At 36.3% G+C, this 14,076-nt stretch overlaps 1 protein-coding gene across 1 annotated transcript in view; it reads left to right on the top strand.

Moving 5' to 3' along the window:
• Window positions 1-4,902: 4,902 nt before the first annotated feature.
• LOC150099723 (uncharacterized) overlaps window positions 4,903-14,076 on the top strand; it is a 102,026-nt gene continuing 92,852 nt past the window's right edge. The window contains exon 1 of the mRNA XM_090403484.1: window positions 4,903-5,032. Within this exon, the coding sequence (XP_090259610.1) occupies window positions 4,903-5,032 (130 nt within the window). The remainder of the gene's footprint in view (window positions 5,033-14,076) is intronic.

The following is a 14,076-nucleotide window of genomic DNA, read 5'->3' as shown; positions in this document are numbered from 1 at the left end:
GTATAGATGAAATGGCCAGAAAAAAAGATAAATTCGGGAGATAACGATCTCTGAGGTGCAGTTGAATAGCTGAAATAACCGTTTCATATTCGAGCTAAGTGGACCTCACTTTTTTTTCTCTTCACCCCAATTCTATGTACATGCCATATGTACATAGAATTGGGATGCAGTCCCTCATGGGATGCACCTCAAAGTCGCGACAGCTTGTAAAAACTCGTGTGATCAATCCTCTAAATATTTACACGTCATTTGATCTGGTGTAGCACAAAGGCAAACTTACCGAACTGCTATATAATGGTTTCCCTTGAGTTGATTGCGAGTGAATTGTTATTTCTGATCTAGTCGTTCTCTACATGTCATGCAGATGACTTTATTTTACTTTTTCAGATTTCCCACCCATGCTGGCATATTCCAGGACTCTGGATTACGCCAGCAAACTCCAGGACTCTGTACTTTCGTCAGGTCCTTTCTACTGTTCATAAATTACCTTTTCTAACTAATCCCAAATCATCATAGTGTTGCTAGTCTTACTACAATCCATTTCTCTTTTTCATTTGACAAATCTTGCTCAAATATCTCAAGACTAATCTTTCAAACCAATGCCTTAAGTTCTGATCTCCTTGCCATATTTCAGTGGGACGAAGGCGACTCCATTAATCTGAATGTTACCAAACTATAGTCCTTTCTTATATCAAATAAATAATACACTTCATCTCTGATAATCCGAAATTTCCAAGAAAGATAATATCTCTATTCTTGGGTTAATATACACTTCTAGCCTTTCCTGACATAAGTAGATCACATCTATAGCCTCCACCTCCTACAATAAATCAGCTGTCCTTTCCCGACATTACTTCTCAACTAACAGATCCCAGATGTATATAAATTCCAGATCCGTCCTACCTTAGAATACTGTTCTCACATTTCGGATGGTTACCAAAATCCTTTCTAAAAAGGCCTCATGCATAAAAAAGGAGGAAAATCCAGCGATCCTCTTTCACACAGAGTTACTCCAGTCACGTTCGCATAGAGTCTGTGTTATGCCTCGTTTACAGGATAAGTATTTTCATGAGCTGTTCGCTAACCTGGCTACTACTATTCTTCTACTTCCTTTTCATAAACACACGAGGAACTGTGGGTCAACATCTGTTGACGGTCCATCTTCAAATACACCGAACTAACTTCTCATTCCCCACTCCTCTTTCATTCCGTCTACTTCTGTACTTTGGAACATTATTCTCTCCTAATACTGAATAAATTCTAGACCCACCTTATGATATCATAATATTTTTTTCATTTTAACCCACAAAATATCAAAATCATCAGGAAAACATACGTTTCAATTTTTCTCTCCTTTATTCAGTTGTTCATAATTGAATTTAAGAACCCTAAAAAACTAAATAAAAAGAAAAAATTGGTCATCCAACAAAAAAGAAGGAAAGAAAAATTAACAGCAAGTGATCAGCGATGGTGCACTAATGAGAAGAAAAATTACTTTTCCTCTACAAAACAGATATTTCAAGCTTTTTCTGATGATGACAAAAGAAAGCGTCTGAACTTTTATTGCAGGATTGTCTATTCAAATAAAATTACCTGAAATCACCTTTGCTTCTGCACTCCTAAAGTGAAAACGTCATCTCAACTGTGATGTGAATTTGCTCATCGAAGATAATTAAACCATACTTTTTGGAGCCTGAAAGGGAAAATTTAGAATACTACTTAAATGCGGTTTAAAAGAAAACGACGGTCAGATTGTTGGGATAAAAGATGTTTCAATACTAATGTTACCATAAAAAGGCATTTCAAGCATTAAAGAATGTCAAAGGTCCCGCTATACCTCAGTCGGTAGAAATGATGTACTCTTTCCTTATAAAGAGCTTAGTCTGAATCCTGTCTGGAATGCCAGAAATCTTTCGTAAGAACTTTTCAACTGAAGATGAGTTATCCGGTCTCATACGAGCAGGATGTTTCCCTAAAATTCTGTTCGTCTGTTAAAGAACACACGCAGTTGAAAGAATTGTGCAGCAAACTATGTAGAGAGGATTAATTAGGTTTATTATGGAGAAAAGTTACTTGGCCTTGACATGCGCCTAGAACTTCGAAAAAGATTAGATCAGAAGTATGTCAAAAAATAATCTGGAATTTGGAATGCAGTTTTATCGACTTAAATAAGCTCCCCGTAGTGCAATTGGAAGAATAACGGGACATTGCTCTCTTCGATTCAAATGACCTGCGTTTCATCAAAACAAACATTTTATGTGGACTTTTTCGATTGAAAGTGAGTCAGCCGATCCTATACGGAGGTAGCATGTTTTTTTCGCCCGGAAACTCGGTTTTTCATACAGACAAAACACCAAGAGAGCACACTCAGTTTACAGACAAAAAAATACTATTAGTAGCGGTGGACGGTAGATGGCGTTGTGTACTGATGGTAGTAGTGTCGTGTAGTTTTATCACAGATATTACTTTCTAATCTAATAACTGGTTTAATCACTTGTATCTTCCTTCTTTCACTTTACAGATCCCAGACAAACAGAAGAAAATGTTTTTTGTTATAGCTATTTTAACATAACTTTCGACAGCCTAGTTGGCCGAGTGGTTAACGTATCTGCACTCCAACTAACAGGTTGTTGGTTCGAATCCCACAGTGGGCAGGGATGTATGTGATTGTCTTTAGATGGACTTTATGAACTTCATCTTCCAGTGTGTGGCTCCGCTTACTGGAGGTCTGAAGTGCCTTGAAAAAGTTCCATGTTTGGTCTCCAGGGTAATTTTCCCGACTAGGTAAAACTGAATTTTAAAAATTAAGAAAAATTTAAATAAAAAAATCCTTTTCCCTAAGGTTTATAAGAAACTTTCGCATAAGAAAATGCTTACAGACACGTTTATACACTTCAAATCTAACTATAAAAGACAAGTTTTTATTTTTCCTAAAGTATCCTAAAACAAATAAGTTATTGAAAAAGATAAAAATTTCGAATCACACAAATTTGCAGGAATCTTAGGGACAGACTGGTCTTCTTGCGTAGAGCATGTTATCAATATTCCTTTTAAGAACATTTCACTTTTATTTACAAATAACATTATAAATCTGTCCCATGTAGCAGCTGCCGATACCTTGTAAGCTAATTTAGGTGTTTCTTATTTTTAAATAGAATTAAAGTCCAATCGACTACGATCTTTCTTAAAAGCTAGTGTTTGCACTTCGTCTCAGAGATGCTTCTGATTACGTGCTAATTATTTTAATTGTAGCTACTAATACCTTTAGTAGCGAGTTAGTCTACACATAATTGCTTCTTTAAAGAATAAACGTCAGAAGTCTTCAGAAGTGTGTGTGTGTGTGTGTGTGTGTGTGTGTGTGTGTGGAGCGCCACTTGTAGCCTCTTGTGTATTGAACTTTTAAAAAAGTCTTTCTTTGTTGGTTGTGGTTTAAATTAGTACAGTGGTGATCCAAATAGAACACGGTTCCTGTCTGTGTATGTTTTGTATTTTTGGTTTGCTTGCACGATGTCATTTCGTTTCACGAATGAAAAATCTACTGGAGTTTTCTGCTCAAAAATCTTTCTTTATTACAAACTAGTTGAGCGCCGGATTTTGCTTCTTAGGCATGAGTCGTTACCTAGTATATCTCTGAACAATTTGCATGTAATAAGTCTCTGCAATGAATATCAATATCAATTAAAGCAGTCATTGTGTGTGTTTGTGTGTGTGTGTGTGTGTGTGTGTGTGTGTGTGTGTGTGTGTGTGTGTGTGGAAATCGACTTCTGTTTAAAGTATGTTTTATAGTTTCCCTCAAAGTAGGTCGTGTTTCAATTCCGATATAAATCTTTTACGGCACGATATTACCATCTTCCTTCATTCTGGAGCACTTTTTTTTTCCCGGAGCAAACTTGTTTAATATATGCACTTCAAAGTAGACAGCTTTCATTTTTTAAAAACAGATTATATTTCCACCTAAATCTGCACGATGATAGCCATCACTATTATGCTTAAATCGTAAATAGCAGCACAAGTTTTGCAGTGACTGTTCGACAAGTCATGCGATTACCGAATCCAGCAAACAGAATGTTTATATATATATATATATATATACCGTTAATATAGTAATTAATATGATCGTGTCCATCCAAGTGAAGAAAGTTCATCATGCCATTTGCTAGTATCCTACAAGGTGACTAACAATAGGAACGAAGATTCAAACGCTGTGTGGCGTGATATACTTTACTCCTATTTCAGTCCTGTGATCTATTCAACAATCTGTAATAACCAACGGCGTTTTGTATCGCTCTCGAGGTGTTCCTTTCCTGCCATCTTCGATAAAACAATCCACGAATTAGAGGTTACCATCTGTTTCATGAAGAACTCATTCCTTTCCATACGGGAGGGAGGAAAAGAGGGAGAGAGTGACCCTCGACAGTTTCCGGAGGTAGTTATTGTTCACCTGGGTGGAACCCGGTGAATGAACACGAGAGAAAAGGTCAGTCCACGAGGGGCAAGTTTCGTGAAAAACTTCCAGCGGAACGGCATGTTGGGTGATTCATTGTACGGAGGGGGTAGAGAGAGAGAGAGAGAGAGAAGTGGGGGAGTCAAGGGGGAATTGCACAGCTTGAGCTTTTGTCTTGTTGTCGTCTGCCAGCGGTTTCACCTGACCGCGGTTCAGCTACGCCACCGTAGAGACGAGACGAGACGAGCTCTGCCATCGGTTACCTAGGCAACGAGTTCCAGGCTGCACCCCCTTAACTATCTGTCTGTCTAGCAGAAGCCGGGTATAGAGTCTGCGCATTGTACAACTCACGTGACAGCCCTGTTTTACCGCAGTCTGCGGTGCACTAAACAGCGCAAGCGCACATTGTCATCAACCTAGCCTGGAGTACGGTTGCATGCTACAGTCCTCCCAGTGACATGGAGCCAACACCGCAAGACTCAGGCGACCCTACCTCTTCGCCATTGACGGGCTCGTATTTGTTGGTTGTAGTCAGTGAACCCTACTGCCAGGAAAACAAACGGAGAATACTTCACCTAGTTTCCAAAGGTAAGCTTCCATTTTTCTCTTCAACAATGTTTGGGATATAAATGATGGAGGAATTGCGATTTTTCTGCAACCATAAATGATGCTAATTATCCTCTTTCCTCATTAGCAATTACCTTTCTTCCTCATATGGTGCTAGGGAGTGGCTTTAAAAGACAAAATTCTGACTTGCACCTTTCGCCTTTGGAAAGATGCGTCTAGTTTATATTATTCAGTGGACTGGGCGCGACTGTTCTTGTTACTGTAGTAGCGATCAGGTGTTTTATTTATTTATTTATTTTATTTTATTTTTTTTTTGTGTGATGTGTTTAATTTATTCTCTTAAGACAGAGGTCGGCTACGTCTGGGTTCCGACTATGCACGTTTCCAACATTCACCTGAACTTCCATGAACCTGTAAATGCTTCATAAATGGACGATGACTGGATATGGGTGCGGTAGATAAAAAGCTTCAAATCATCATCGTATTCACTTGTGTTTTAGTGCGGCATTCAAAAATAGGTAAGGTAGTATAGGTAGAAGTGAATTAAAACGTTAGCATAGGAATCGTGCAGGTTGGAACATTGACAGGTAAAAGTTTACTGCTTTACCTTAAAAAAATCATAAATTTTGATTATTTTCAGTAAACTGAGTACAGATAATCGGTGAAAGGGATTAAGACATCGCAATCACTAAACCTAACGACTACAGACAGCAGTGCGACAGGACGCCATTCCTTCGAATAAAAGCGATGGTCATGGACTTGTGATAAGTGCTAGTAAACGAAGCGCTAGCAGAAAGACTACAGGGAAACATCGGTTCAAGTACTGTCAGCACTAAAACAAAACGTGTTTATATATGCGAGAGATAAAATGAAAAAAACTTTTCCTATAAGGTTACCTTAGTCAGCGTTGTTTAGCTTGGCTTACAAACAGGATGGCAAACAATTGGAAGACGACGACAGATGCCAAATGTGCTTGTCCTCCACGAGTATTAACATAACTCATTAACCTCTGCAGCGAAAAGTGACTCATACAGCTGAACTGTTTTTGTTTTGACTTGAGTGAAGTTACTCTTTGTGCTGATAACTAACTATAGTCCTGTATATAGCTGAAATACCTTCCAGATATAGACATTCATTCATCTAATAGCATTTCGTTAGGAGGGAGTTTTTTATATAATATATATTATAAAATTTTCTTTAAAATCGTAATTTCGAAATGTATTAAGTAGAAAATATCCAAAAAATTTTCTTCGTAGAACTGATCGTCGAAAGAGACTTCGGTTTCCTTGGATTATTCAGATAAGATAACTTAAGCAAAACAAAGAAGCTGGAAAATAACTGCAGAAGTCAAAACAACCAAGTGGGCGGCAACTTTTTTCTCCTCACTGTTGTAAAAATGTTTGTGGGTAACTTATGGCTTTCCTGGGCTCTCAAGATTGCTTGTTTCTGGATGGCCGAAAAGACTAAATATAAAAGTTTATGAAATCATAAAATACTGTTAATTTATTGCTTGAAATATTCACTTAATTAGATGTTCTTTCAAGTAAGAAAATACTTAACTACCATTCACAACACTAATGGATGAACGGTGTGTTAAAAAATCAATTTTTTTTTACAATTAATTATGGATCAAGCATCGGTGAAATATTTCAAGAATGAAGTCTTCATTTTGATAAGTAATCCTTAGTCTACTCATCAAAAGCCTTTCTTTTTTTGTTTCAGTATTATTACAATTTAAAACGATCTACAGCTCTGTTAATCAGTTCCTTTATTTTCACTGTTCATAACTAATTTTTTATGGTTAATAATACCAAATTGCTTATTTGAAACGTTTTTATCATAGAACGTTTAATATAAGATTTCTTGTAACTGTGTAACTGATATTAGTATACTTGTTTAATTTATCTTCAGACAGTGAATTGACATCTAATGATCGCTTCTCCCCCCCCCACCCTTTGTAATAACAATTACCTGCACATTTCCTCGAAACATTAAGCGATCGCATACTTATTGTAAAGCTTGCTATCTTTGCAATAAGACATCTTGCTCCCTATCATTCATTTCAACACTACATAACCTCAGGATTACTAGGCAATCGCACCTTTGGACTAAATTAACGTACAGGCACGAACCAGCATAAAATACGGTTGCCTTGTAACTGACATCCAACTTCCACAACCCATTTGTTTATTCATGTGTTATGAAATTGTGAGAAACATCCATTTCGAATTGAGTTGATTACAAAAAAGTATAAATACGTGACATTTTCGAAGCATTTAGTGTCTCACTCGTTTTATTATTTTGGAATATTAAAAAAAAAAAAAATTCTGGCGATACCGCTAACTAATGTTGAACAAGAATATGTTCGCAAAAAAAAAAAAAAAAAGTCAGTACTTTAATTCTTATAATTAAGCCTAGTTCACTTCTTATGAGTTTGAGCTTAAAGGGTGGAATTACTTGACGTATTAAGAATGACTAGAACAAACTCCGTGCCTTGTTCATAGTCATAACTAGATGGACATACGTATCATAAAGGGACGAAGGCTAATCATTTTCTATATTTTCCTCGCAGTGTATCATTTCGGGACGCCGACAAAAAAAATCATTTGGACGGAAATAGGGAAGCGAATACAAACCCGATATTGGAGCCATCGGTATAACTAAAGGGACTTCTGATACTGTCGTAATCTTTCGTTCATGAAGAATTCAGCACGTCACTCCACCCAACGCAAGCTGTTATTGCTGGTTCTTTGCGAGTGGAATTACTGCAAAGAAATCATTACTTCACAGAACTCATAATTTCAGTGGCAGCATTTTTGAATTCTCATAACAATGGGCACTTATGGTAGTTCACAATCATGGCGTGCAATACCTTATTTTCTTCACTTTTCTTGGTTTTAATATTTCATTTTTGTGCAAAATAATGTAGTATTCAATTGGAAATCTTATTCCCAATTTTTGTGGCTCCGATCCACAAAAGGTTATAAAGCTATAGTACCATGGGTTGGCTAAGCATTTTTTTCTCTTTTGATTATTTTTGTACATTTTATTTATCTGGTCCGGAAACCCTGCTCTAAAAGAAAAAAAAAAGTAACTTAATGTCACCAGTAAAAACAGGGCTGTGGTCTCGCACTTGGTGAAAAAATTCATCTCCTACAGGAACATCCGTTGTCAACGGGACTCGAACCCGCAGCCTGTTGGTGGGAGAGTGGATATGCTACCGATCAGGCCGGTATTCACGTTTTATTCAAAACTAATCTGTGTTGCTACTGAAATGTACTTGGCAGCAGCAGCTTTTATGTATAAAGGTTGTTTCAGCGTCGTCTTTTAATGAAAATGGGCAACAGTTATGGCATATTCTTCTGTAGCTATTAAACAGGGAGGAAGCATGACCTTATTCTGCACGTTCTCTTGCTTCCCAGTTTTTTTCCTTCAGCTCTACTTTTCATGATTAGTAGTATGACTGTTTTTTATTGAGGATGATGTAACCAAAAAAAAAAAAAATATTTACTTTGGTTTCTTAATCTAAATTTTTTTCATGAGTTCTATCACTTGATGTTAATGATATTCTCAGCAATCATCTAAATGCCAATGCTGCCAATTTAGATGTTTGTTACTGCCCATGATTGAGCTCCGTATAGATCTATATTGCAGATCTCTCATTTTATCTTCAGATATCATTTTTCTTGTAGTTTCGGTTCTGTATTTTATCTTACTCTGAACTATATTTGTTCATTTATCCAACAGTCCCAGTGAAGCGAAATTGAGTTTTTTGTATATTTCGCTTGTTCTGATTGGAATACATAAATATTGAAACTCGAAGTATTTGCATCCGTCTGTTACTTAAGTGGTAACGTAATAAGTAATGGACCATCCAACTATGCTTAAGTATGACGCAATATTTTAAACTGAAACTGGCTACTTTTTTTTTTCTTCAGAAATATTTCTAAAGAGGTAATGCACTTTTTTTTTCTCTCTAATATGTATCTGAAGATGGGTTAGCGGGTCTTGTAAGGAGGTAGCAGTTTTCATCCCAGAAAAATAGCCGAACCCACTGAGAATACCCCGAATAAGTCGCATACTATACCAAGCTTAGAACTTTAGCTACTTGGGCAGCGATTCCAGCTAAATTGGAGAAGGGAGATTCTAAATACGCGGTCAATCAGGCCGGTAAGCGAGGATAGTTCTTTTGTAATCGGGTTTGCCCTGCTGACTGAGCTACTCTTACATGCAAACCTTGTCAGTTAAAAAAAAAAAAAAAAAAATATCAATGGAACATTTCGTGCGCGTGTTTTCGTAGCGTTTCGGACTTCGAATAGTAATTACTATTCATAAGCTATATGTAGAAATACTTGAAGAGCAGTGTTCTCAAAAATAAAATCTAAAATGCCTTCTGGTTGATTTATCAAATGCCATCGCTTCAGTATATGAAAAAATAAACGTATGAATACTGCAGCGGTAAATATTCATTTTCTTGTATTTCAACTTTTGAGATCGCAGTTACTACAATAATCGTTTTTCTTTCTGAATTACTGGATTAAGAGTTATTTGCTTTTATATTAAACAGCTGTTTGATTAGAATGTTTTGAGAAAGGTGAAAAACAGTAAACTTCCTTACCTTGTTATATGAAATATAATAACTTATTTTTAGCAAATGACTTCATTCCTTTCCGGTACTTCAAAATCGTATTTGCTGTTATCAGTAGCGTTCCTAAAGAATTGCTTCCCACAACCCTTGAAATATGAGCTGTACTACGCTAATTCAATATCAAAGAAAATATGTATACCGACATTTTATGTGGGATCTAAAACATCAGTATGTGTATTGTGATCTTCAGTTCATATTTCAAAATATAACTTATAAAAGTGTTTATCTGTTACTTATTTAGCAAAATAAATAACGCACGTTTTATCTTTTAATAAACGAGCTTTTATAATACCGGCGAATGAAATGACCTCTTGTCATCATTTCCCAAAATCGAAAATGACTTGATACCACAGCTGAAATCTAGCTAGTGAATGAGTGCGTACACATTTGCATGTGTACGCACATCAGATGACCAATACCTTTTACCATATTATATTTTAATCTGTGTAACCATTTTACCAAGTTAAAGGCAAAGATCTTGTGATTGCGTAACAGCCGATTTTTCCATTTTTTTTTTTTTTTTTCAAAAGTATTTCCATTGGAAAATAACCAAAGATTTTCATTAATATCCTTGCCATACCAAGCATGTACTATACCAACTTGGTGGCCTTTTTTTAAAGTGCAGCTGTTGAATTATAATCATTCCATTGGGCATGATTTTTAGTTGATAATTGGATTATCATGGTCCAGATCCGTTTACAACGGTTGAGTTTTAATTCCGAATAATCTACTGTTGTTCTAATCAACTACGTTTGAGTTGACTGGTTTTTTTGTATATTTCCTTTTTTTTTTTTTTTTTTTTTTTTTTTTTTTTTTTTTTTTTTTTTTTTTCGACTTGTGAACAGAATAACAAGTGAATGAATTCTGTTGCTTGAGTGAGTTAGGTGTGCCATCGACTAATTTGGACTTGACAGTTTCACAAAAATAGCTCCCACAGAGAACTTAGTCATATCTTAAGTTGTAGGTGGATAACAGTTAACTAATAGTGAAGGTTTGAGATACAAAATACACTTAATTTACAGTTTAACAACTATTATGCTGAGTCTTAAGAGATATTCTAATAATTACAAACTATTAATGTCCAATTTTCAGTCATACTACTTGCGTTATTGAGAAGTAGCTTAAATATAAACTTACGAAATTTCGGAACCTGATTTATTAATTTCCAAATTTTTAGTCACCTTCTCACTCCAACTGTGCTTGTTGGGAAAGGGGAAATTAAACACTTTAATTACATGTTAACTTTTTTTCATAGTTAACAAAAGTTGAACTGTTTGCTTATAATTTGGAAAGAGAAAAACTTAATGATTAATTTGCAACATTATGCATACGCATTTTCATTTGATTTTCAAATGGAAGACAAGCATTATATCTAATCAAAGGAAATGGCGATTTTTAGAGTTTACTTTTGTGAACAGAGAAGAGCGGGAAGTCGCGACCCCACCCCAAGAGTGAAGTGGAGCTTGCATTTCTACATTTAGCATTGCAAAGGGAGGGAGAGATATTTGTGGAAAGGAAAAAGGAGGGGGAGATGGATGTTAATGACCTCTGAAACGGAATTCGTGCAAGCTTTGAGAAAAAGGGCATTTATCCTGAGAAGAAACGTTCAAGGTTGCAAAACTTCCTGAAATAGAACGAATGCAAACAAAGCTGCTTATCAAGAAACTATGATGGAAGTCTCGTTAATTTTTTATGAAGGATATCATTCGAAAACAGTTTCCTATAAACTTAGGACCACGGGGGGGGGGGGGGGTAATTAATATAAGTTCTTGGGCAATTTATTTTGTATTTGTATTGTATTCGCCAAATTTTAACCTTGGTCTTTTCACAAATTGAAACTAAAATCCTTCAATAACACATGAAGAATTAAAAGGTAAAATTACAACTAATACTGTGTTATCATTTTAAATGTTGCTCATTGAGCGCAATGATCTTTGGAAAGTGAAATTAACTACTAAAACTTCAGCAGCACAGGTTTCAGTAGTTCCCATTCCGCGATTATTCCTTGCATAGAGTTACTGCATTATCCCTTAGCTGCCGAATGATGTAGATAATTAAATGTCATAAGCTAATTATTTCAAGAATAAGCGCTGCTCTTGAGTTTGCAGTTATGGATTGAAAATAGAAGAATTAAGGAAAGTGACTTTGACAGCCGTTATTTATACAAATTGATGGCCATTAAGCTTAGATATCACACCATTTTAATTATTAGACATTTCCGCAGACAGTCTTAATGATGGAAGTGCTGCCAACGATTTGACCAGCAGTGACTCCCAAAGAAATTTATTATTATGAATTCTTCGTATGTATGCGTGTTCGTCAGAACCTGCTTGGCTCAGGTGGTTTCAACGAAGCCCTTTGGTTGGAAAGAAAGACTTGTTCGGACGGGAAAAAGCTTCATACCACTTTCTCAGCTGAAAGCGAATCTGGTCACATAACAGTGGTGGAAGGATTTATCGTTCCCGCAAATCAGCCAGGTGAACGCATGCCATTTACGCACAAGAATATTTAAGATTTTACCATAAAAATTATGGTCACGAAAGCTAATATGGAGAAAACATGAAACTACTGTATTACTGTCATGTCGTGTTGCATGCGAGTTTTTGCTTCTAGAAGAAAAAAAAATCTGTTACATCCCAAAACATGGCTAGATGTATTCATATTTTTAAGGAGTCAGTACTTTTCTTAGCAAAAAAGCAATTCACTTATCAAATCCAATGAAGCACTTTCCCAGAAGATTTGACAAGTTCAAATGACATGTCTGTCACATCATTCAGATAAACTGTTGCTATCTTTTCACGGTAAAATAATCTTTCCGAAATGAAAACGCCAGTGCAGTAGGGCATTGTATGATTAGTCTCTGTGCTGTGACTTCGACAGCGATAGTCATTACTCTTTTAGCGATGACGTCATCCGTCACGGCACTCAAGTATTTGTAGGAATATAAAGCTTCGGATGGATTAACAAATAAATCATTTCAGTTGAACTAATTGGACACATCTCTTCTGAACCTTACAGAGAAAAATCCGTAACATATCGCGTGGTCCATTACACCGTAGTTACACATGCTATATTAATTAAAATGCCCCCCTTAAATTATATAATACGCCATTTCTCCCTTGTATTCAGAATATGTTAATCAGTGACTGGTGGCATTTGCCATACGTGTGACAAAGATCTCATTTCACTACCCCTCTTAACTTTTTTTTGATAATATTCAGATATCCAGTTAAGATCAATTTATCTTCTCTAACCGACTTACACTAAGCATCCTAGTTTTTACTGGTACAAACACAATCACACCCGCATTGTCCTCTCCAAAAAACAGCGCTACTTCTCGCCTACACAATTCCTAATTATAAATCTTAAATTCTCCTAGCCTTAAAGTACTGTTTTCACGTTTGTAATGCATCGAAAACCTTAAATTATGGATGCCATCCGGAAGAGGGCATTGTCCTTAGATAACCATCTCTCTTTTGCGCGCACTCCTGTTCCACGAACAGGTATTTTAATGGGCACTGCCCAACTTTTCTACGATTTTAAAACGAGTAACTGCTGGTTAGCATCCATGTCCAGTCCAGAGCACTTAAACTAAATTCCTGTCCTCTTCGATTCCGTCTGCCTCTGTTAATTGTTGCAACTTCGTAGTTTTCCCAAGAGTTACAGCTTTCATTTCAAGAAACAAACGATACAGTCGCATCCTGTATCATAGCTTTAGTGACCTGTTAGTGTGGAACTGATATACAGAAAAGGATTTAATCCGCATAAGAACTTAAGAACACATACGAACGATATCGTAAATTAATCAAATACATCCTCACAGTGTATGTGCAACTATATCCAAGTAAATAGTACAACCTTGGAGTACGAATCATGCGAATGAATATAGACGAACATCGTCATATAAAGTTTCAAGAACACTGTTCACATGTTGCAAAAGTTTCAACTTAAACATTTAAGGGAGGATACTTTTATCCTCCCTTGACGATAAGTGACAGCAGTCTCGTACATTTCCCGATAACGGTTCACCCTGAGCTAGCAGCTACTACTTCCTTCACCCGAATGGATTCGGTTCAAAGACTACAGATCATTAACCTCTGCACCCTGAAGAATGTAAATGATGAGATAGAACAGTTTATTTTAAAGGTCTCGCCATTTTAAGCACATTTTAGCTTACAGTATTGTTGACCTACTAATCCCTTTATAGGGAAAAACAAGGGAACATCACGACAGTTCTATTTATTAGGTCTATAGAACTGTCAGATACAATAGGCTGACAGCTTAAACCTAGGAGAACGTTATCATAAACTTGAAATGTGCATGCAAGACAATTACTGTAAGCTAATTTTTATGGATTATCTCCCCAATGAAAGGCTGAGATATAAGAGTGCTATGGGGAGACAAATTTAGATAAGCC

Source organism: Typopeltis vanoorti, chromosome 14, assembly GCF_054136105.1.
Source record: "Typopeltis vanoorti isolate ZY-2024b chromosome 14, IOZ_Tvanoo_1.0, whole genome shotgun sequence".
Lineage (NCBI taxonomy): Eukaryota > Metazoa > Arthropoda > Arachnida > Uropygi > Thelyphonidae > Typopeltis > Typopeltis vanoorti.
Note: the sequence above shows the minus strand (reverse complement) of the source record. Positions and strands in the feature narration are given on the sequence as shown.